Source organism: Malus sylvestris, chromosome 8 (genome assembly GCF_916048215.2).
Source record: "Malus sylvestris chromosome 8, drMalSylv7.2, whole genome shotgun sequence".
Lineage (NCBI taxonomy): Eukaryota > Viridiplantae > Streptophyta > Magnoliopsida > Rosales > Rosaceae > Malus > Malus sylvestris.
The window spans coordinates 12,009,207-12,034,605 of NC_062267.1; the positions used below are offsets into that span (position 1 = coordinate 12,009,207).

General features: G+C 37.6%; 1 protein-coding gene and 1 long non-coding RNA gene across 5 annotated transcripts; both read right to left on the reverse strand.

Annotated features, from left to right (window-relative positions):
• Window positions 1-12,191: 12,191 nt before the first annotated feature.
• On the reverse strand, window positions 12,192-15,022 carry LOC126632780 (uncharacterized). Its single transcript, XM_050303268.1, has 4 exons — window positions 14,546-15,022; window positions 13,901-14,212; window positions 12,961-13,153; window positions 12,192-12,818 (listed from the first exon to the last, which is right to left on the reverse strand). The coding sequence occupies exons 1-4, from the start codon at window positions 14,891-14,893 to the stop codon at window positions 12,391-12,393; spliced, it is 1,281 nt and encodes a 426-aa protein (XP_050159225.1). The 5' UTR covers window positions 14,894-15,022; the 3' UTR covers window positions 12,192-12,390.
• A 698-nt stretch (window positions 15,023-15,720) lies between these two features.
• Window positions 15,721-25,315, reverse strand: LOC126632783 (uncharacterized). Of its 4 annotated transcripts, XR_007626829.1 has the most exons (9): window positions 24,932-25,315; window positions 24,690-24,849; window positions 24,516-24,584; window positions 23,759-23,817; window positions 18,077-22,720; window positions 17,835-17,994; window positions 17,661-17,729; window positions 16,904-16,962; window positions 15,721-15,915 (listed from the first exon to the last, which is right to left on the reverse strand). It is a non-coding gene; the product is annotated as an uncharacterized LOC126632783 (long non-coding RNA). The 4 variants fall into 4 exon arrangements; XR_007626828.1 differs by lacking the exon at window positions 15,721-15,915 and having other exon boundaries at window positions 16,554-16,962; XR_007626826.1 differs by lacking the exons at window positions 15,721-15,915; window positions 16,904-16,962 and having other exon boundaries at window positions 17,075-17,729.
• Between the last annotated feature and the right edge of the window lie 84 nt (window positions 25,316-25,399).

Here is a 25,399-nt window from a genome sequence, read left to right on the forward strand (position 1 = left end):
AATGCCAGAGCCAATTTCTCAATGTTAGAGTACCGTGTCTCCGCATCTTGTAAGGCTTTGCTAGCGTAGTAGACAGGTCGCTCAATATTCCCATCCTTTCGAATGAGAACGGAACTTACGGCTGAAGCTGATACCGATAGGTAGATAATGAGAATGTCTCCTACCTCGGGCTTGGAGAGTAGAGGGGCTTTACTCATGTACTCCTTGAGGTTTTTGAATGCCTCGGCACATTCATCAGTCCATGTAATGTACTTCCTACTTCCCTTAAGTGCTTTAAAAAAGGGAGCACATTTGTCTGTGGCCTTAGAAATGAACCTGGTTAAGGCTGCCACCTTGCCAGTAAGGCTCTGGATGTCCTTTGAAGTTACCGGTTCCTTCATGTCGAGGATTGCTTTGATCTTCTCGGGATTAGCTTCAATGCCTCGTTGGCTAATCATGAAACCTAAGAATTTGCCAGAGCCTACGCCGAAGGCACATTTGTTGGGGTTTAACCTCATTCGATACCTCTTCAAAATAGTGAAAGTTTCAGATAGGTTGGTGATGTGTTGGTCAGCATGTTTGCTCTTGACTAACATATCATCAACGTAAACTTCCATGTTCTTCCTAATCTGCTCGGCGAACATTGAGTTGACTAGTCTCTGATAAGTCGCTCCTGCATTCTTTAGGCCGAAAGGCATGACTTTATAGCAGTATAGTCCTCTGTCGGTAGTGAAGGCTGTGTGTTCTTGATCCGAAGGGTTCATGAGGATTTGGTTGTATCCTGAGTAAGCATCCATGAAGCTCAGGAGTTCACACCCGGCCGTAGAGTCTATAAGTCTGTCAATAAGAGGAAGAGGGAAGCTATCTTTCGGACACCCTTTGTTTAGGTCGGTGTAGTCAACACACATTCTCCACAAGACCTTTTGAAGCAAAAGACTTTCTTTGGTCGGATTTTTCTTAACAAGGACCACATTTGCTACCCATGTCGGGTAATTGACTTCGCGGACAAAGCCTATGCCTTTGAGTTTTTCAACTTCTGCTTTCATTGCCTCGTATCGTTCAGCGTCATAAGATCTTCGCTTCTGTCTCACCGGCTTGATCTTGGGGTCAATACTCAAACGATGACAGATGACATCGGGAGAAATGCCTGGCATGTCCTCGTATGACCAGGCGAAGACTTCAGTATTCTCTTTCAAAAAAGATATCAATGCTAACCGAATGGGTGGTGACAATGTGGTGCCAATCTTCACCATGCGATCTGGATAATCTCTTGAGATAGGTACCTTCTCCAACTCTTCAGCAGGTTGGGCTTGCTGGGTGAAAGAGTCATCTCGAGGATCATCGGGTTGATTGTTGCTATCAGGAAGATCCAAGTTCGCTTCATCTAGGCTGGTCTTTGTGACTTGGTCATGTACAGACAGGGTTTCCTTGGGTCCGGGCAAGTGTTGTTGCTTAACTGAAGTGTTGTAACATGATCGTGCACTAAGCTGATCTCCTCTGATGTAGCCGTTGCCATGGGGGGTTGGAAATTTCATCAACAGCATATGCGTGGATACCATAGCCTTGAGATCATTGATGCTTGTGCGCCCAAAGATGACATTGTATGCCGTTGGGCAGTCAACCACTAGGAAGTTAGTGGTAATGGTAGCCGTGTAAGGGCCTGTACCAATAGTAAAGGGTAAATGTATGCTCCCTAAGGGTTGCACGATATCACCGGAGAAGCTTATCAGAGGAGAAATCGAGCGATCGAGCAAGTGTTCAGCTACACTGAGTGCCCTGAAAGCTTCGGCAAACATGATATTGACCGAAGCCCCTGTGTCTACGAGGATTCGTCGAACATCAAAGTTGGCTATGTGAGCCTCCACGATCAATGGGTCGTTATGAGGGTAGATGATGCCTCTTTCTTCCTCAGGGTAGAAACATATCGGATCCCAGTTAGGCTTTTGATACTTCCCTCCCCTGATGTCTTCCACGTGAAACACTTGGTGACCAGGCCTCAGAATTCGTTCACTGTTTTTCATGGCCCTATTGGAAGATTCAGATATGGGTGTGCCGCCGCTTATGGAATATATGACATTCACCTGGCGTTGGTTACGGTTATCCCTTTGAGGGTGAAGGAGGAATTGATCAATTTTTCCTTCTCGTGCCAAAGCTTCAATACGATCACGGAGGATGATACATTTCTCGCTATCATGGCCGTTATGCTCATGGTAGCAACAAAACATGCCCGCGTTATTCGGGGGCGTGTAATCTGGGTGCCTCGGCTTTGGCTTTGGTATCAGGTGAGCTATGCTGGGGTAAATGGCCGCGCATGTGGCATTCAAGGGCGTGTATGTCTCATATCTTGGGGTAGGGGGTATCTTGACGCGGGTTTGACCCACTGCATTGACTGCCTGGGGGCGAGCGTTATTGTGGCGATACCCTTGGTTATCGGGATAGTGTCCCTTACTCTTTTTACTGAAATGAGAGTGGTGAGGATGGAAATCCTTCCTCTTGCCTTGAAATTGATATGTCTGTTGATTCGGCGAAGCATTATGCAAGGCATGGGGAGGTGCCACTGCTGTTTGGAAAGTCGAGGTCTTCTCATTTAGGTGAGTCTGGCTTCCACCTCCCACTTGTTGATAAAGGATGGTTGTAGGGGGTTTCTCCTGATATGTCTTTGCCTCGGCGGAGGCATGGTTATAAGCCTGCGCCATCACCTCAGAGTAAGTCTTCCAAGTATTGGCATTGATCATGTATTTAAAGAAACAATCACGTAGGCCTGCCGTGAAGGCTTTGAGGGCAGTCTTGTCGTCTGCCTCGGCACATCGGGAGTATTCATGGCTGAAGCGGCCAGCATACATACGTAATGACTCGTCTGGCTTCTGGCGGATAGTGTACAAGTCATCTGCAGAGTGCAAGCGATCGGTTTGGAAAATGTGTTGGGAAACAAATAGTTTCCTCAATTCCTCAAATGAGTCTACCGTCTCAGGTGTAAGACGACAATACCAATTTAGAGCTCCACCAGAGAGGGTGGAGGGGAAGAGAAGACATCGCTCTTCGTCGGTGTGCATCCGGTATGCCATGGTGGACTCAAAGAGGTTAAGGTGCTCAATCGGGTCCTCTTTTCCAGTATAAAGTTGCAAGCCAAGCTTTTGCTTTGTCTTTGCTTGAAGGGGGGTGTTGAGGATCCTCCTTGTAAGAGGGCCAGGCCTGGGTTGGTTCCAGTCAGGTATTTCAGCCTGACGTTCAGCCTTCAACTTGTTTACTTCCTCAAGAAGTTGTAGGACAAGGGGGTCCTGAGCGGAGTTATGTGCCACTGGAGCTTTCTTTCGTAAATCTCCATCTCCTCTTGGAATTAGGAAGGTTTGATCAAGGGCATGTGATTTTTCCCTGGACTCGCTGTACTGGCTTCCAGGGTATGTCTGTCGGAACACCTCTGAGTCCCCTGTACCCTCATGTTTCTCTAGGACTTGTTGCCCCTTCCCCAAATTGGTGGCCGGCTCGGGCCGTGGCAGGGGACCGAGTCTCTCAGAAATCCTTGGGGTCATTGATCTTTGAGCTTATATGGATGGAATTCTCTCGACGTTGCTTCAGGAAATCCCGACAATCGCGAAAGACGGCTTTCGATCCTTCTGCCCCTTCAGCAAAGAGGTGTCTCCCTCCACTTCTCATGGTTCGGGTCGAAGCAACTGGGTTAAGAGAAGCCTCATGTTGATTATCAAGTCGATGGGTAATCTGTTCCCTATCAGGGATATCTATGTCGAATGCATGTGACCCTCCATGTTGGAGGGCACCCAGTTGATGGTTGACTTCCACGGGGGCAACAAGCTCGCGTGTCTGAGCTTGCCTAGCTTCGTGGAGTGTCTCGAAGAGCTTCTCATATTGCTCCTAGAGGACCTCATTCCTCATTGCTATCTTGTTGTTCTGAGCTTCCAACTCATCGACTTTAGCTTGAAGAAGAACTCGTTTTCCTTCCTTCTTTCGTTGTTTCGCACTATGTGCAAGGGGGTGTCATTCTGTGTGCTGTGGCTTCCTTCGCTTCCCATGTTGGAGAGGGATGCCTGATCAAAAGAAAGTGTACGAATGATAGAAACCAGCTTGACACAGCTGAAGAGAGTAGGAATAAGTGTCGTTTCCCACAGACGGCGCCAAATGTTGATGCACAAAATCAGCGAAGACTTTGGTACAACAGAAAGTGTCAGGTTTTGTGACCTTCGCTTGGTTGCTTCGATCACTAGTGAGGATAAGTACGTAAATGAATAGAGACAGAGAAGCAAACACAGGATGTACGTGGTTCACCCAGATTGGCTACGTCCACGGAGTAGAGGAGTTCTTATTAGTAGTGAAGGGCTTACACAAGTACAAAGGATCAAGCTTTCAATTTAGTGAGTTCTTGTGAATGATTTAATCCAAAATGGCATTAGGCAATATTGTGGGGGAATGACCCCTATTTATAGAAAAACTTGTAGCTTTGTCACATTGACATGTGTCATGTTATGATTGGTTCTTGATGTTGACACGTGCTGCGCTCTGATTGGCTTCTAATCTTGACACGTGTCGAGTAGTGATTGGCCTCCTGGTCGGAGGGGAACTCTTCTGGGTCCTTGACAGTATAGCGTTGGCCGGTGCTCGGTAGTTTCGGGATTGGTCAAGTATGGTACAAACAAATTCTAAATATATATTCCTAAGAAAACTTTCATATTTTTCTTTTTTTGTATTTGTCACTCAGATGCTGATGCTGCTCATTATTTTAATGCTGCTCCATTTCAAAGTCTTCTTCTAAGAGCTTAATCTTAATCTCTTCTATGGGCTCATTAGCCTATTATTCTATGGGTTCAATAATCTCTTTTCCTTTATTCTTATGCTGATCAATTTCTAAACCTATCTTCAATTCTCTTTTTAGGGTGTCACTTGCCTTCTGCTGCATTCTAAGAGCTTGGAGTTCTTGGTTCATTTTGGTAAACTTACTAAATAAAGACTTGTGTTCTCTAGAGATGACTTGAATGTTGTGCTCAAGAGAATGAATATGATGCTGGCTTTGATGGAAATTAAAACTAAAACTATCAAACTCTTGTTCCAAGGCTCTAATTAATTTTTCATGACCTAACCTCATGTTTGGCTACTTGATTTGGATATTCCAAAAATTATCTAAGAGAACATGTTGCCTATCAAAAAGTCCTGGTACTCTTGGCCTATATCTTAGAGTTGGATTTCTGATTCCTTCAACAATATTGCCATTAAAGTTGAAAGTGGGTGCTGGTGGTGATGTTGGTCTGCTTATGCTATTTTGAAATCCACTGAATGGTGGAGGTTGATGGTGCATCATTATGCTATTGAAAAAAGTTCTTCTGCCTTGTGGCCTTGTGCTATTTGCTGATGATGGTCCATGATATTCCATACATGTTCAACAAATTAATCTTGATAAGATATTGACTAATGTATTGTCATTACCTTTTATATGTTCAAAAATTGGTTTAAAACCATTTCCTGTAATTGAATCAACAAAATTAACTCATCTTCGGGTTGCCTGTTTATTAGCATGTATCTTATTATAATGAGAAACTATGTTTTGACAATCTGTTCTAATTGTAAATACTTCATTATGTAAAAATAAATAAAATGCTTCAAGTGAATTAATTATCCCTAAAATTTCTAAATCTGTTGATGGTAATCTTGATTGTACATCACTAAATTTTCCTGATGAATATCTACAAACTTGTTCATCAGATTTTGGTGACTCCTTATGCTTTTTCTGGTATAATATATCTGCACATCCTAATGATGAAGCATCTGTTTCAACTATTTTGTAACTATCATCTAATGGTAAGGTTAATGGCTTAAGTTTAGTAATTTCTTCCTTTATATTTTGTACTAATTTTATATCTTCACTATTAAAATATTTTTGTCCTGTTTTGCTAGTTTTACTATGTAATACTGTTATTTTCCTTCCTAAATCAGGGATAAAATTTCTTACATAATTTAACAATCCTAAAAATACTTGTAATTGTTTTTTGTCTTCTAACTTATCTAGAAATTCTAAGACCTTTTTAGCTATATAATTTTGTAATTGTATTGTACCTGACTTGATATACATTCTTAAAAATTATATATCTTGTTTTTCTAATGCTATTTTATTTTTGCTAATCACAATTCCATTATAATAAATTCTTGTAAAACTATCTTTAAATGTTTCATATGTTCATTTCTATTTTTACTATGTACTAAGCTATCGTCTACATAAACAATACAAAAATTATCATATTTCTTGAAAATTTGGTCCATCTTTCTTTGAAAGATCGATGGAGTATTTTTAAGTCTAAATGGTATAACAAGCCACTCATAATGTTCTTCTGGACAAGTAAAAATTGTCCACTCAATTGATTCTTCTGCTAATCGTATTTGCCAAAAACCTGATTTACAATCAAATTTACTAAAATATTTACTCTCTTGAATTTTATTTATAAGCTCATCCTCATTTGGTAACTTATAACTATCTTCATATGTATTATCATTTAATCTCTTGTAATGATAAACTATTCTAGCCTTACCTCTCTTTAGTTCTGAATGTTTTCTTACAATAAATGCTGCTGATCGATGTCTAGACTTAGAGGGTCTAATTACTTTTAAATTTAAACTTTTATTTGTTGCTCAAACTCTTGTTTATCTATTAAACTACAAGGCATATCAGCCGTCTTAATGGTTAAATATGGGTTAATTATATCTCATTTTGCTAGTATTTTATTTTTACTCCAATGTAACTGTGGGTCTTCACCTATAATTCTAGTTTGTTCTACTAATTGTAATAATTCTTCTAAACGTCTTGGTTTACTTAATTGTAATATTTATATATGGTTTCCTTCTTTTAAAATCGGATATTCATGTTCAAATATGTCTTCATCAAACTCTTTTACGTTATTATGCTCATCATTTTCTTTTGAGTTTTCTAAATGATAACTATCTTGGCCACTAGACTCTTCTATACTTATGCTTTTGTATGCTTCTACAACATTACTTTGGTCAGTTATTATAATGCCTCTTTTGAAAAATGTTATGTTAGGGTTCATAAATAAAAAACCTTGTAAACTTTTCAAAAAGTTTAAACCTAAAATGAATGGATATGATCCTACTGGTGAAACAAATGTTAATGGTAAATTAAATTGTTGTTTTTCTACTTTAATAAACTCATTATTTATACAATGTGTTAAGTAAACTGATCTATCATCAAATTGTGTTATTCTCACTAGTTTTGCTAATTTTTGTCTATATTTTTCTGGTAGTAACTCTTCTCTTATGACACTCTTTGTACTCCTTGTATCTATCATAGCTGTTGTTTGTATCTTATGTTTTTTTGCTAATTCTATTTCACAATTTATGGTAATAAAAGAATTATTTTTTGGTTTTTTTATACTATGAACAATATTTCCTAATATTTCAGTATTTTCTTGTGATTCTACTGAATTAACTTCTAATAACCTATTACTATAACACTTTTCACACTTTTTCTGGTCAACCTAAATTAATGTATTTATATTATTCTTCATGTTGCCCTTCTATGAATGCACACATATACTCTTCTAGATCACTATTTGTGCTACTTGAATCTTCCGAGTTTGAATCTATCATGTTAATACTCTCTATACTCTCTATACTATAAATACTCTCATTATCACTTAAATCATCTAAATTGTATATTGACTGAATATCCTCATCTTCTTCTAACTTAAACAACTTCATCAAATGTATTTTTTCTTTCGACTGTTTACCTTATTTTGGACATTTAGGTCTAATATGTCCAGCTTCTCCACATGAATAACATTTACAACTACTCTTATCTTTTGGTGTTTTATATTTTCTAATCCAAGGTTTGCCACTTCTTTTTCTAAATTGTTTTGGAATATATTTTCTCTTCCTATATGTTCTTGAAGGTTTTATACAGAAATTCTTATGTTGTTTGTAGAGTTTATACAACTTATATTTCTTTTTGTATATTTTCTTATGCTTATTTTTCTTATGGCAACCATACTGTTGTGGTAAATCTATATTTTTACAACTCATGTAAAATTGTTTTCTAATTTGTCTCTTTGCTTTTATTTGACTACACTCTTGTCTAAGTATATCATATACATGTTGAATTCTAGGTCCTATTGCAATATCATTCTTCTTTGGATGCTTTTGCCATTCATTCCAAATCTTTTCACCTATTGGTCCTTTTATTTTTGTCATATAAGTATCTAATAAATTAATATTACTAATTCTAATTGTTCTAAATTTCTAATTGCTCTTATTTGTTCTTGTTCGCTTCTGCCATCAATTCTAACCTATTATGGTCTAAAAACTATTGTTTAATCAAAGTAACAAAATCATCAATATTAAAATGTGTTTTAGCTGCCTGATGCTGTTCTGGATTTGGGACTTTCCATGATTGGAACTAATAAAAAACTAAACCATCCAAAGTATGCTCAAAGTAATCTAACATATTTTGTGAATTACTAAAATCTAACATTAATGCTGCATGTACGCAGCCTTTTTCCCATCTCTCAATCGTTCTTTCCTAATCTTGTGGATCTACATTATCTAAATTTAATATAATATATTACCAGCTGTATTAATTTGTTCTAACCCTCTCAAATATGGAATCCTATTTTTTCTAGGTTTTATCATACTTTCTTCTATATAATCTACTTTTGCTTTTTCATTATATTGTTCATTTGTTGGTCTCAAAAATTGTTAATTAGTTCTACTTGCGTGTTCTGGATTTTCTACTCCTGATGTACTACTTTCTTCTGCTGGATTACATTCTGCTTTCAATTTTAATAAATTATTATATTATTTTGATCCTAAAATATGTTCTACACCTAATTCTAAGATTAATTTTTTAATCTCTTCGTCTGAAATTCTATGTAGTCCTAAATTATATGTCTTATATTTTTCCAAATATAGTTCTTTATCTAAATGATCAATATCTTCTATAAGCTTATTTACAAAATGATTAAAGTTTTGCTCAACTAAATTAATATCTAAATTATCAAAAGCCATATGTATACTCTCATTTTCGATTTCACTTTCATCTTCTTCTATTTTTTTTATAGTTGCTAATAATTACTAAACCTAATTGTTGCTTGAGCTATACTAGTTTCATATATTTGTACTTTATCTAGTTGTCTATTTGTTGCTACTTGTAAATTAGGAAATGTCCACTAAGTTCTTTTTAAAAAGCTATTATCTACGGGTTTTGCTTCTATCATATTTACATGTTTACTATCAAATGTTTGAACTAAATTTTGAAACTCTAAATTAAACTTATGATAATATCTATCAGACACTTTACCTATATACATTAAGCTAATACACAAATTTTTATACTCTCATTTCATATTATAATTTTTTGTTCTTATGCTCACTTTAATATATTTACTAAATTCATTAATCGTCATAACATAATTTGGAATACAACATATGACTGCTAAGTTTGAACTTAAGTCTACTTCAGCTGTTGCTATTGCTGCTTGTTGGTGATTATCCCATCTATTATCATATATGTATACTAATACTTTTGTGTCTACTTGTGCTCTGGTTAATCCTGCTATTCCAATTAATATTGTTCATATATGAATATGACTAAAATGTGATTTTCTCAAATGAGTAACTGCTTCTTTACTAATTAGATTAAGTGTGACTTCTTTATCAATACAGTTAACTTCATGTTGACTGATGCTATTACAATTCTACTTATGTTTTCAAATAAACCTAATTGATACAAGTTATATTTATTTTTCTGTGTTCTCTCAAAACCTCTTCTAATAAATTCTTGTGCTTCTTCTTCATTTGGATAGATATCTTCAGCTCTAACTACTTTTTTTCCTTCTTTTCCTAAAGAGTTCCATTTTCTATTATCAAAAGGATTTAGCTTAGGTCTTCTGATATGATTATTTGCACTTAAAGTTAAATTTTCTAATTTATCTAGTAAAGATGGTGGAAGTAATGAAGATGTGTTATGTAAAACTTGGTTTATTTCTGCTATTTGTTCTTCAACTTGATTTAATTTTTCAACTAAACTTAAGACTAATTGAATAATTAAATTATTTGCCTACTGGGAATATTACTACTGGATACTTGTGTTGAAAAATCTGTTAAACCTACTGGTTCTTTATCTAACTTACTAATTTCTTTCAAAACTTGGATATATTTTCTGCTAGTTCTAGAATCGGTCATTAAACTAATAATTTATGTATTTTATTATGCAACTTATCTATTTATTCACTCAACTCTTTTTGCACTAATTGAATTTTTTGAATTTCTAATTTTAACTGCTCAACTATTTCTAGTAATCTAAGTTCTGCTTGCTTCGGCTTACTATTTATGAGATCAACAAACTCTTTTATCTCTTTTTTGCTAGGAAACCTTTGAATATTTTTATTATTATCTTCTAACTAAGATGTAATATAATCTAAATTTTGTCTAATTATTTTTATGGAATTTTTCTGAACATGCTCTAACAACTGGTTTAACAAATGATTATGTTTATTATTTTCTAAGTTTATATTTTCTACTTGACTAATAATAAGATTTACAATACTATTGACTTGTGAATTTTCTTCACTATGCAAAATATGATTATGCTTTTTCAACGGAAAATAACAAACTAAACTATTTTGGTCTAAGGTTATTTTTCTTTTTTGAGGTTCACTAATTTCTAAATTAAGATAATCTATCATAAACTATAGTCTACCTTTTTCTAAAGTTACTGCTAACTGGTTTCTTAGAAACTCTCTTTCTTCTCTAAAGGTCTCTAAAACTTGATCTGTTGCTCTTTTTACTTCTATGTTATTATATTTATGAATAAATGAAGGATGTTCAAGATAACCAAGATAAAACTTTTGCTTCTTCAAAGTCCTGCTTATTCTTTTGGATATATATGCTAATCTTCTCTTTATGCTATTTATAGTTAAGTGTATGGGACAATATATATCTGGTGATTGTGGTTGACAAGGTCTACAAGGACAATAATATCTGTTGTTCATACAAAATAAACAAGTGTGATATCAGTTGTATCAATGACTTCCGTCCTCAAGGTACTTTACTATTATAATTATACTATTAAAATGCTAAACTTGACTCTGATACCAAATTCGCATAGCAAGGCCCAGTTAAATAGTCAGATGACCATTATAACAACTAGATATAGAACCTTGCACATGGAACTCGACATGTTTCAGCATGACGGCCACTCACAGTACAAGTATAAGGCCTTAACGGCTGAACTTAAATGTACGAAGAACTCAAAGGTACCCTGGTTAATGTCTAGTTATTTGTATGGCAAGCATTCAACTATAACAGAGTGCTCGAGCAAAGATGATCATCAGTTTAGCAGGTTAATAATATAACTATAATAGTGTTTTCCTGTTTTTGACTAAAAGTCTAATTAAACAAACACACTAAAGAAAGAAAAAAAAGCTTACTTAAGACTTAGAGATTGTTTGAATATGTACACTTGAACTTTTATTTATATATAGAATGTTTACAAAAAGAAGTGTTTACAAATGATGCTAGGAAAGTTTTGGATGCTTGAGTGTATGAGGATTGAAGGATGGTGTGTGTATGGTGTGTCTCTGCTATGTTGAGGTGTTGCGAGATGTTGAGCTAAAGGTGTATTCTGTATGGGAGGAAAAGCTTCATTATATACAAAATCAAATTCCTAAACGACAAACAACTTTTTGAATAGTGCACTGTTTCTGAAATTGTTGATACTGTTTTTGCATCTGCCACACTGTTTCTGAAATTGCTGATACTGTTTCTACATCTGCCAAACTTGTCTTTTCCTTTTGCTTTTTAATGAAGGCCATGTGAATTCACGTGAAACTTTCTGCATACTGTCCTAGCTACTGCATGTTTTGTCTCCTTATTCAATTGTGTCTGAAGGCTTTCAAGGGTAACCTTGGTATTTTCAAAATTGAATGTCCTTATGGTTAAACGAAACTTTTTTAGGATGTTTTGGATAGTTTTCCCTTTTTTTTTTCCTTAATTCAACGAGACATCAAACTAACGTTCATGAAATTTAAACTAAGGAAATCTCCTCAAATGTCCATTGGAAATGTTGCTAGATCAAATACTGAGAATCCATTAACCAGGAAGCGCTTTGCCAACTCCGCGAAAAGGAAACTTCCCTGAGAAATTATGTAAATAACCACGAGGAGACTTCGTGGCCGGAGATTCAAATGCAACAAATCAAATGAACTATCAAGGCCTTCAGATATATCATATTTGTGGAATGTTACGTTTCATAACAGCAACAATTGTAATTTGTATGTCAGCTCTAAGCTTCAACTTAAATAAAACGTGAATCAAAACATGGAAAAACACCAATGACGCCGATACATATGGGGAAACACTTGTACACGTCTAATCTAATCTCCAGCTGTTATCAAAGGATTAAAGCTTCTGAAGAACCCTGAGCTTGGCACTTCTAGCCCGGCTGTTCAGGCTCTCTTCCGCTTCAGACGGTGTAATTGGTCTCTTAGTGAGAATTATGCCTCTTAAGCCTTGTACCGTTTGTTTGATCCATGCTTCGTTCTCATCAATGTCACTCATGATCTTTCTCACTTCTTTCTTCCGTGGTTCTTCTTCATTCATGTCAACGTCACCATCTCTGTCTTTGACGTTGATGATGTCCAGAAATGTTTGTTTCACAATTCTGTCCTCCAAACTATGGAAAGAGATGACTGCCAACCTGCCACGAGGTGCAAGGCAGTCAAAGGAAGCATAAAGAGAATCCTCAAGAGTCTTCAGTTCATCGTTCACGGCTATCCTCAGAGCTTGAAACACCCTTGTAGCTGTCTTAATCCAACCTTGCCGTCCTTCTGTTGCAGTTGAATTCAACCTTAGTAATTAAAGCATTTTTGCATATCCATTAATACAACAATCAATTGAACTACGGTTCTGATAGAAATATACTATGCAAGTTCAAAGTACAAGAACAATAGAGAACATGAGGATGCCTACCTCGACTCAGCGGAGTTGCACTCTTTATAAGATCTACTAAATCACCAGTGGTATGCAATCCACCCTGTGAACGGGCTCTAACAATTCTATTTTGAAGAGAGTACCAGTTACTTTCTTCCCCATAGTCCCGCAGGATGCGCCCTACCTCATTATCTGGCCAAGAGTTCAAAATGTCTTCAGCTTTCAGACTTGCCTGTCAAAGCCCTACTCCAATCAATTATATGAAACAAACATTTACAATGATGATGCAGTCAGTAAATCATAGTAATCATGCATGTCATTTTTCTTAGAAAGTATTCATTCACCCTACAAACTATCACCTCGGACTTCCATGAATCACAGTCAGTACCGGCAGAGAACATTAGTTTGGAAAAGGAAAAATATAACTGAGCTTAGTTACAGAAGACGGGAATCATGAGTGCATATGACGAGGGGATCATAATTGGGTGATTCAGATCTTTACATCCCTACATGAGCTACACGATCCACACACTGCTGCAAGCACATATATGTAAAATGGTCACCACACCAATTTTCCACATGTGCACACATGTGGCGTAACTGTAACCTACCCATTAGTACACCATTCTTACACATGATAAAAGGGGCATTATTATAGGCATCCTATTTGAGCAATCACTCACATGAACACCCTCAAACTGGTCTTTGGACTTGGGAACACATGTAAAAATAAAATGGCATCAGAGCCTCCCCGATGAGTCTTCAGATAAAAATGTTTAACTATTACCATGAAAATTGCAAGAAAGCGATTGACTCAATCAGTTCATAACAACACTCCACCCGCTAAAAAACTCGAAATCACAAATGCGCTCTTAAGTTTCTTACATACATACTTGGAACATAAAAAAGCAAATAACTTTTTCCTAGTCTTTATCTCATTCAACTAAATTGGATACAAAAATGCCATAACAATTCTTACCTGAGGATCCATCCTCATATCAAGAGGTCCATTAGCAAGCACACTAAACCCTCTTTGTGGATCATTCACTTGCATCGACGACATTCCCAAATCCATCAACATCCCATCAATCCCAGTTTCAACCAGTGTCTCATCCACATCACAAAGCAGAGACTTCACATATCTGAAATTCTCCAAAAAGGTGTAAGCTTTGAGGCTCGAACTAGTCGGGTCATGCAAAACAGAGTTGATCCGAGCTCGAGCCTTCTCAAGCGCCGTAGGATCAACATCAAGCCCAACATACACTTCCATTTCCGGATGCCCTTCAATTATCTGCTAGTAATCAAACAATTAAGCCAAAACCCAACTCGTAATTACATCAAATTAAGGGTCTGTTCAGCATTGCTTCTTGTAGAGCAACCAAAAAGTTTCAAAGTGCACTTGGCAAACAAACTTAGTAGTGCTTCTAGCTCCTTGAAGCGCTTTTTCAAGAAGCACTTCTTCACGAAGCACTCGCAAGTGCTTCTTGCATAACTTGGATTGGATTAGACGTTTAATACAAAATTCAACTTGTTTATATTATCACTTCTATCAGAAGCAGAAGCAGAAGCGATTATGACCACAAGTGCTTTCTGTAGAAGCAAAGATAGAAGAGTGATTACTGACCGCAGAGGAATGCCCAGCAGCTCCGACAGTGCAGTCGACGAAGTACCGTAGCTGTTTGGACGCGGGGAAAACGTCCAGAACCTCGCCGAGCATGACGGGAATGTGGGTGGCGGTGCCTCCATAGCGCTTGATTGTTTCCAACTGGAATTCTCTGTCGGAACGCGTTCTCCTCTTCTCCTTTACCACCACTATCTGCCTCAGTTCCTGCTTCTCCTTCTTCTTCTTGGCGGCGCTGCAGTTGCTTCTGGCGCTGCGCGCGGTGGTTGTGAGGCTTCTCAGGCGGAGTGATAACGAGGAAAAAGAGAAGAGCTTTGAGGTTGATGACGATATTGTTGATGCTATTGCCATTCCTTTGTTCAAAAAAAAAATTGTAGCCACATTCACGTTGATGTCGTTTTAATTTTAAATCTTGTAACCCTAAGGTGCGATTGGGATTACGCTGGATTGGCCCAAATCCAAATTCCTAAAACCCCAATTAGAACTTCAATTTTCAGGGTTGGGTCGTTGGAGTTTGCATTTTTTTTGGGTTTAGGCTTTTGAGTAGGAGTCCGAATCCTTTTCGGATCCTCTTTGTGAGAAACTCGGGGATCCGTGAATCGTGTATGTTTATCATATATTGTACAGTCAGTTTTCGTTAGGTGCTGTGTGTATTCAATTTTAAATAAAAAATTAAAATGATTTCTAATCACACGATGTACAATGAACGGATACGATTCACAAATTCTCAAGATCCTCATTCTTTGACTAGGAGTCTAGGACTATGGACTTTGGTTAGTCTACGGTTTGGTTTGGTCGGTTTTCTGGAATTTCTAGTATTCGAGACATTTAGGCAGGACTTGGGTGTTTTGAAGTGTGCTATTTGGAGAATGCTTTAGATGGAACCATTTCATAGTTATATTGTCGTTCTTAACAACTAATATAAGACTAATAAATTGACTTTGTACTAATAGTCCGGAAAGTCACTGTGGCTTTGAAATTGTTTCATAAAAGGATTTTTATCATAAATGGTTCTTGAAATTTACCCTAACCATCAAGATGGTCCTTGAAATTGAAAATTAATCAATGTAGATTTGAAAATATGTGTCGCAAATCAACGTGGTCATTCCGTCATAATTATGTTAAAAAATTCATTAAGTGCTGATGTGGCACTTAATGGGTCCCATAGGATTTCAGGACCATTTGTGACACACCCCGTCCCGAAGGAGGGCATGCTGGCCGTCACGTGAGAGTGACGTAACCATTTGCACAGTACGGAAGCTTTAAGATACAATTTATAAGTTGATACACCCGAAGGTGAGTCCTAATTTTGTCCAATCTGTCAGAACACCGTCGAATTCCTCGTAGTCACCACACCTTTGTGATTCCTGAACCTGGAGGGGCGCAAAACCAAAATTGAGTGGGTCAGTAAAACAATTCTTTTTCCAAATCCAAACATTTCTCAAAACGTTGTAACCCCTCTCCGTAAAACCTGTATACTTTCCCAGAAATGTAAAATATAAATATACATATATATTCTCAAGACTTCAAGTCGTTAACTCAACATTTTCATAACAATTATGCCATGCCACATCATCTCAACATTTCTCATATTAATTATGCCATGCCACATCATCTCAACAGTAATAAGGTATGAATGCATCAACATAATCATATCAGGTGCAAGAAAGTAATCAACCGTAGGCCCTCTAATAGCCCTGTACGGTTGAACCTAGAGCTCAAAATCTATCATTATCACTCTACCGGAGTCACCTCTGTGACCCGTCCGGCCTTCTGCACGCAAGTTACGCTCTAGTGCTTCTCATAAATCATCTGTGCACATAATCTAAGGTCACCCACCAGTCGGAATCTCACTAACACTCTCGCGACTGGTCTGTCGTACCCACTCCGCGTGGACTGTACGACTAGCATCTACTTGGATCCAAGGCGAGCGTGCGATGCGGTGAATACTATAAGCACTAAACCATGGTGCAGGATTTGAGCTCAATATATATCATCATCATCATAACAGTAATTAAATACTCATCTGTGCGTCCACCGCACCATTTCATACATATGCATCATAAATCAATTCTTACCTGTGCGTCCACCGCACCAATTCATACATATGCATCATAAATCAATTCTTACATGTGCGTCCACCGCACCAATTCATACATATGCATCATATATTAATTCATGCATGGCATTTCAACTCACATTTCTATATACTTTTCATATCAATTCTATGCATGGTATTTCACTTCCCGTTTTTCCAAATAACTCATATGCATTTCATTTTAAACATATTTTCATTTCAATTCAATTTCTGGGAAACGTCAAGTATATATATATATACGGAAAACAAAACTGCCCACTCACCTGGAGTTCGTCCAACAACTCCCTAGCACCACACATCAAGGCGTCATGACGATCGCCGCCTAGAATAGTAATCAAATCCAGGCTCAGAATTCATATCGATAGAATACATAACTTATATAAAATACGTCACTACGTTGATCGATCCAGAAGATCTGCCACTCAGATTTTAAATCCATAACTTCCAGAGGTCCACATTATACCTCTAGGACAACATCCTAAAATTTCATTACCATCCAACGGTCGGATCTCCGTCAATTTCCAAAACTAAGTGACGGTTAACATTTTATATTATGGACTTACAATTCCAATTCCGGAAGATCCGTAACTCGGATTCCCAATCCGTAAGTTCCAATAATCCTCAAATATTACGTATTACAACGTATCAAATTTTGGTGACGATCCAACGGTCGGATCATCAATTCACATTTTCACCTAAATGTGAAAACTATAAAACGTTATTTGAACACCTAACCAACAATCCTCAATAACTTTCTCATACGGTGTTCAATTTAGGTATATGAATATACCACAGTGATCTACTCGACGTCACGGACGTCGACATATTTTTAAAATAATTTTATTTTTATTTTTTATTTTTACTGTAGCACCTTCTTCTTCCTTGGGTCGCCGGACTGGTTTTTCCGGCGGCCGTTTTCCGGGCAGTTTTTCAAATTGCCATAACTTTGTCATTTCTCAACGAAATCAAGTGATTCAAAAACGAAAGTTGTAGCCCTTGAAGAGACAAAGAGAATGGTACCTTGCACAACACCTAGTTCGCCGTGGTTTGGCCGGAAACGTCCTCGAAAGCCTCGGAGGTCGCCGGAAACTGGGTATTTTTCAAATGAGTATAACTTCTTCAATACTCAACGAAATTGAGTGAAACAAAAAGGAAAGTTGTATTACTTGACGAGACGAAGAGATTGATACCTACCTCGACTCCTAACTCGCCGGGGATTCGCCGGAAAACGCCTCGAAAGCTCCGGCCAAACTTTGAACTTGTCGATCTCCGTGTTCTTACGTCCAAAAACTTCCAACGAAGCACTCCGAGCTTCCTTGGGACCTTACTAAACTCGCTTTGATCTTGTTTTAGCCTAAAACGTAACCAATTCAAAGCTCATGAACAGTGTCATCTCACGGCAACTTTAGAACTAGGGTTTTCGAAGTGAAACTCACCTGAAATTGGTATCCCCGTGCTCGTGAAGTCCCCAGGATCACGATGGTGGTCTTAAATGGAACGTTGGTACAAGATTGTGGTGGTTCTTGGTGGTTGCCGTGAGTTCGAGAGTAAGAGAGAGAATGAGAGAGTTTTCAGAAAAGAATAAGAGAGAGAGAGAGTCTGGAATGAAAGAAGAAGAGAGAAGAAAGGTTACGGGTTTTAGGGAGGGAATTCAGGGTAGGAGGCCCTACCTAAGTCCAAGCACAAATTAACACATACAAATATAAATCTAACCCTAGTTTAGGATCTTAAAGTAAAACAAATGTCATACATTTACACACCTTAATCCCGTTTAAGGTCACATTGGTCATCTCACGTCCTCGGAATTAATAATTCCGGGACGGGCTGTGACAATCTCCCCTCCTTATAGAATTTCGTCCCCGAAATTCCAATCACCAACCAGAACATCAAAACTCATAAAATAGTCTCGGATACATAACTCTCATCCGTTCTTCTGTCTCCCATGTAATTTTCTACTGAATGATTTCCTTCACAAAGCTTTTACTACTTACTCTGTCTTAATTCTTAGGACCTTCTTTTTCCAATCCAAAGTCGACATTAGTTCCTCACCAATCAGATCCGGCTTAATTCTCAATAGTTGCACCAAAGTCCCATGTAACGACTCTGCCACTTAGTGACAACGCATCGAACACAAAATACATTATGTGCCTTAGCCAATTCTGAAGGCATCACAAACTTGTATGCAACTTTATTGATTCCTTTAGTAAAAAAAAAAAAAAAAAAAAAAAATGGTCTGATGTGTCTAAATCTTATCTTGTCTCTTTTCCAATTCTCGTCATTTCTGTTCGCGGTGAATTTTCCAAAAATATCAAACCATTTACCTTACACACTCGATTAGTGGCATATCCATCTGTTGATCTCTTTTGCCATTCCTGGTTACTTCAGGTTAACTTAATCACCTGAATACTTTGAGGAGACTCATCCATAGTCTCAGGGTCTACTAAAACTCTTTCTTGATCGAATCTTTCTCTACCCAGAAACATTCCATTCACAAGTCATCAAAAACCGACTCACATGACACATTTCATGATCCTTATGGCGTTACTTCGGAAACTGCACAACCAACATACTTAAGAAACTCAGCAGTTCCTTAAACCAATTCTCTTTTCCATAAAACAAATAAGTAATGTTGCACTGTCTGGGAAAGGTTGTTACTCAACACTGGAGTAAATGTACTAACTTGTTACTTAACAAGTATAACTTCTTCTCGATCTTCCATTCTTAACTTTACTTTAGTTGATTTCCAATCCACAAGAAGATAATCTTGGCAAACGTGCCAGACATTAATCTTACTGTAGTCTTCTCGCCAAGTGCTTGAGCTAGAACAAACTTTACGATCACCCTGATCGTACAATCATGTTCATTAAGCAATACAATTCACTTTCGCTGCCTCATATCAAAATCCTTCCAAGTAATGGATATTGAAGACTTTTTGGATTCGTAAAAATCTTGCATTCTTACCAAATATAATGCCTTCATAACTTCACAGCAAGAATGGTAATCATGACTTCCAAGTCACCCGTAGGGTAATTCATCTCATGAGGTTCCATTTATCGTGAAACGTATGCAATCACCCTAACATTTGCATCAACATGCATCCAATACCATTCAAGAAACATCACTAAAAATTTATGATTACCATTATTCTCTGGGATTACTAAAATACGTGCATGAGTGAGGAAATACTTCAGTTGTTGAATCCTTTGCTCACAATTTCCTTCCCACTCATACATAACCTCCTTTCTCAACAGTCTCATCAATGACAAAACAATGACTAAAAATTCTTTCACAACCATCCAAAATAGCCTGATAAGTTAAGAATTTCCGAATCTCAATTATGGCTTGTGGTTGTTCCAATTTCTCAATTCTGCTGCCTTTTAAGAATTCATTTGAATACCTTAAGCAGATATAACCAATCTCAGAATGCCACTTGATTCATCCAACATTCGCATTTGCTAAACTTAGCATACAACCAACGTTCTCTTAATCTTTGCTTCACCGACTTAATACGTTTACATGCTCTGCTCTAGGCTTAGAGTATACCAGAATATCTTCAATGAAAATGATATCTATTTATCAAGGCATTATTGGAATACTTCATCCAATAACTCATAAAACAGCATGAGTATCCATATAGCATCACCAAACTTCATAAAGACTATAACGAGTCCAGAAAACCATCTTATGATCAATGTCACTTATAATATTCAATTGGTAGTAACCAGATCTCAATTCAATCTTTGAATCTTCGCAATTACTTTTGAGCTGGTTAAATAAACATCAGTACATCACCATGGATAACGGTTCTCAATCGTTACCCGACTCCATTATCTATAATCAAGGAATAGTCTTTAAAGTCCATTTTCTTTCTCACCAACAAACTGGTGCTCCTCAACAGTGTTGTACTAGGTTGAATAAAACTTTTATCAACCAATTCTCTCAACTGAATTTCCAATTCCCTTAACTCATCCTGAACCAATCTCCAATATAAATTTATACCTGGCAACAAATCAATAATGAACCTCATATTTCTGCCTGAAGGCAATCCAGGTATACTTTCAAGGAAGACATCAAGAAAAGTCTAACTCTTTCGACATTATTCACACTACTCCAAACAACATCATTTAGCACCACATGAGCTAAGTATTTTTGACAGCCTTTCGAAAACAATCTCTTTGCTCTCACAGCATAAATAACAGCCTGACTCAATCCATTTTGCATACTTACAAAAGTAATCTCTGTTCATCCAGATCGATGGAAAGTACTGGTTTCCCATAACATTTCGTCTTGTCACAATTATAACCAACCAATCTAATGGAACAGAATTAACTGATACAATATATATTCTAGTATTATTAAGCATTCCAAATAAGTACAATACTAACATAAAATAATCTACCGGTTTGCTTGCTTAACGAATCCACGAATGAGTTATTAATATTACGGTCTGCAGCCCGCAATACTGATAAATCATCGTTGTCTCGATAAGTAGGCAACCACTCACAAAGATATAACATTACTATTTTGTCACTCAATGCAAAATACATACACTCGTCTCAACTACATTTATTTACTACTCTCTAGGTAATAACATACATAATAAGAAATATATCAGCCGAAGTCAACTAGAATGACCAATACGGTTGATTCAACTCTTATCTCAATAATACGTCGGCCGGATCCACTCCGCGTGGTCGGCACGGCCGAGCCTATAACTCACCAATTTCTCATGTGTCAGTCGAATCCACTTCTCATGGTCTGTACAGCTGAACATATAACTCATCAAATCTCTTTGTACTCACGGTCAATCCGACCAAACTACTAAGTCCATAACTCTGCTGAATCGACACTATGATATCATGGAAAATTGTTGAGTACAACTGATTCTAGGGACGATTCACAATTCTGTGTCCCCTCTGTTCACATAAACACATTCATTAATTTCACACTTCCCAAAGTGTTAATTTTGTACCTGCTGCACAAGGTACATTTCCTTTACTCGAGACACCTTGTCTCAAATATCGGGGATTACCAGTATATCCATCACTTTTATTCTGACCAGCGACATTAAAACCTCAGCTGGAAAAATTAACTCTAGCTTCACTTCTTTCGAAGCTCTGAATCTTTCTATATCCTTGATATGACGAATCATTAACTTTATCGTCTTCTTTTAATTCCTATTCTTTTCTTATTCTTCTTTATTCTCGTTGCTCATGTTCTCAGAGTCCTCAAGGCTCAACAACATCTTGTATACTCCTGGTAAGAAGTACAATGGATAGTGGTCACCCAAAATACCACTTCCCTTTTTGCCACCCAGCTTAAAACAACATAACACCTCCACCAAATTAACAACAATATCTGGATGGAACGAGGCAAGTCTGAAAACTTTCTATAATATCCCTCGATCATCACCTTCCTTGTCTCATATTTGTAAACTCTTGTTTACTACCATCAATAAATGCCGGAGGGATAAACTTTTCCTTAAAAAATTTTAAATCGGCTGATTCCTCTGGTGACAACAATTAACATTCCTGTTTCCACCAGGATGCAAATTCATACCCAAAACCAGGTAGTCGTCTCGACCCACCTGTCAGAAGGAAATTTCCTTTGACTTGCATAATCTGAAACATCTTTTCCAAATGGTTAAACCGTTACTTCGCTCCCTCAAGTTCATCATTTCATAAGGTGATTCAAATTCGACTCATATCCCGTCTTAAAATGTCCATTTTGATAATATACCGAATCACCATAATAATAGTTTCCCCCAACCCGCTAAATCGGGGAGACTAAGTTCCTCTAACTACGTGGTTTGCTACGAGGCGGTGTAGTTCTGACATAATTCACTAGAACTTCTCAAAATGTCCAAGATTGCAACCATGCTCTGATACCAACTGACACACCCCGTCCCGAAGGAGGGCATGCTGGCCGTCACGTGAGAGTGACGTAACCATTTGCACAGTACGGAAGCTTTAAGATACAATTTATAAGTTGATACACCCGAAGGTGAGTCCTAATTTTGTCCAATCTGTCAGAACACCGTCGAATTCCTCGTAGTCACCACACCTTTGTGATTCCTGAACCTGGAGGGGCGCAAAACCAAAATTGAGTGGGTCAGTAAAACAATTCTTTTTCCAAATCCAAACATTTCTCAAAACGTTGTAACCCCTCTCCGTAAAACCTGTATACTTTCCCAGAAATGTAAAATATAAATATACATATATATTCTCAAGACTTCAAGTCGTTAACTCAACATTTTCATAACAATTATGCCATGCCACATCATCTCAACATTTCTCATATTAATTATGCCATGCCACATCATCTCAACAGTAATAAGGTATGAATGCATCAACATAATCATATCAGGTGCAAGAAAGTAATCAACCGTAGGCCCTCTAATAGCCCTGTACGGTTGAACCTAGAGCTCAAAATCTATCATTATCACTCTACCGGAGTCACCTCTGTGACCCGTCCGGCCTTCTGCACGCAAGTTACGCTCTAGTGCTTCTCATAAATCATCTGTGCACATAATCTAAGGTCACCCACCAGTCGGAATCTCACTAACACTCTCGCGACTGGTCTGTCGTACCCACTCCGCGTGGACTGTACGACTAGCATCTACTTGGATCCAAGGCGAGCGTGCGATGCGGTGAATATTATAAGCACTAAACCATGGTGCAGGATTTGAGCTCAATATATATCATCATCATCATAACAGTAATTAAATACTCATCTGTGCGTCCACCGCACCATTTCATACATATGCATCATAAATCAATTCTTACCTGTGCGTCCACCGCACCAATTCATACATATGCATCATAAATCAATTCTTACCTGTGCGTCCACCGCACCAATTCATACATATGCATCATAAATCAATTCTTACATGTGCGTCCACCGCACCAATTCATACATATGCATCATATATTAATTCATGCATGGCATTTCAACTCACATTTCTATATACTTTTCATATCAATTCTATGCATGGTATTTCACTTCCCGTTTTTCCACATAACTCATATGCATTTCATTTTAAACATATTTTCATTTCAATTCAATTTCTGGGAAACGTCAAGTATATATATATACGGAAAACAAAACTGCCCACTCACCTGGAGTTCGTCCAACAACTCCCTAGCACCACACATCAAGGCGTCATGACGATCGCCGCCTAGAATAGTAATCAAATCCAGGCTCAGAATTCATATCGATAGAATACATAACTTATATAAAATACGTCACTACGTTGATCGATCCAGAAGATCTGCCACTCAGATTTTAAATCCATAACTTCCAGAGGTCCACATTATACCTCTAGGACAACATCCTAAAATTTCATTACCATCCAACGGTCGGATCTCCGTCAATTTCCAAAACTAAGTGACGGTTAACATTTTATATTATGGACTTACAATTCCAATTCCGGAAGATCCGTAACTCGGATTCCCAATCCGTAAGTTCCAATAATCCTCAAATATTACGTATTACAACGTATCAAATTTTGGTGACGATCCAACGGTCGGATCATCAATTCACATTTTCACCTAAATGTGAAAACTATAAAACGTTATTTGAACACCTAACCAACAATCCTCAATAACTTTCTCATACGGTGTTCAATTTAGGTATATGAATATACCACAGTGATCTACTCGACGTCACGGACGTCGACATATTTTTAAAATAATTTTATTTTTATTTTTTATTTTTACTGTAGCACCTTCTTCTTCCTTGGGTCGCCGGACTGGTTTTTCCGGCGGCCGTTTTCCGGGCAGTTTTTCAAATTGCCATAACTTTGTCATTTCTCAACGAAATCAAGTGATTCAAAAACGAAAGTTGTAGCCCTTGAAGAGACAAAGAGAATGGTACCTTGCACAACACCTAGTTCGCCGTGGTTTGGCCGGAAACTTCCTTGAAAGCCTCGGAGGTCGCCGGAAACTGGGTATTTTTCAAATGAGTATAACTTCTTCAATACTCAACGAAATTGAGTGAAACAAAAAGGAAAGTTGTATTACTTGACGAGACGAAGAGATTGATACCTACCTCGACTCCTAACTCGCCGGGGATTCGCCGGAAAACGCCTCGAAAGCTCCGGCCAAACTTTGAACTTGTCGATCTCCGTGTTCTTACGTCCAAAAACTTCCAACGAAGCACTCCGAGCTTCCTTGGGACCTTACTAAACTCGCTGTGATCTTGTTTTAGCCTAAAACGTAACCAATTCAAAGCTCATGAACAGTGTCATCTCACGGCAACTTTAGAACTAGGGTTTTCGAAGTGAAACTCACCTGAAATTGGTATCCCCGTGCTCGTGAAGTCCCCAGGATCACGATGGTGGTCTTAAATGGAACGTTGGTACAAGATTGTGGTGGTTCTTGGTGGTTGCCGTGAGTTCGAGAGTAAGAGAGAGAATGAGAGAGTTTTCAGAAAAGAATAAGAGAGAGAGAGAGTCTGGAATGAAAGAAGAAGAGAGAAGAAAGGTTACGGGTTTTAGGGAGGGAATTCAGGGTAGGAGGCCCTACCTAAGTCCAAGCACAAATTAACACATACAAATATAAATCTAACCCTAGTTTAGGATCTTAAAGTAAAACAAATGTCATACATTTACACACCTTAATCCCGTTTAAGGTCACATTGGTCATCTCACGTCCTCGGAATTAATAATTCCGGGACGGGCTGTGACAATTTGTGATAAAACCTTTCATAAAATTCTCTCAAGCATTTTGGGATTTTTGTTTTGAGTTTGAAATTTAGTT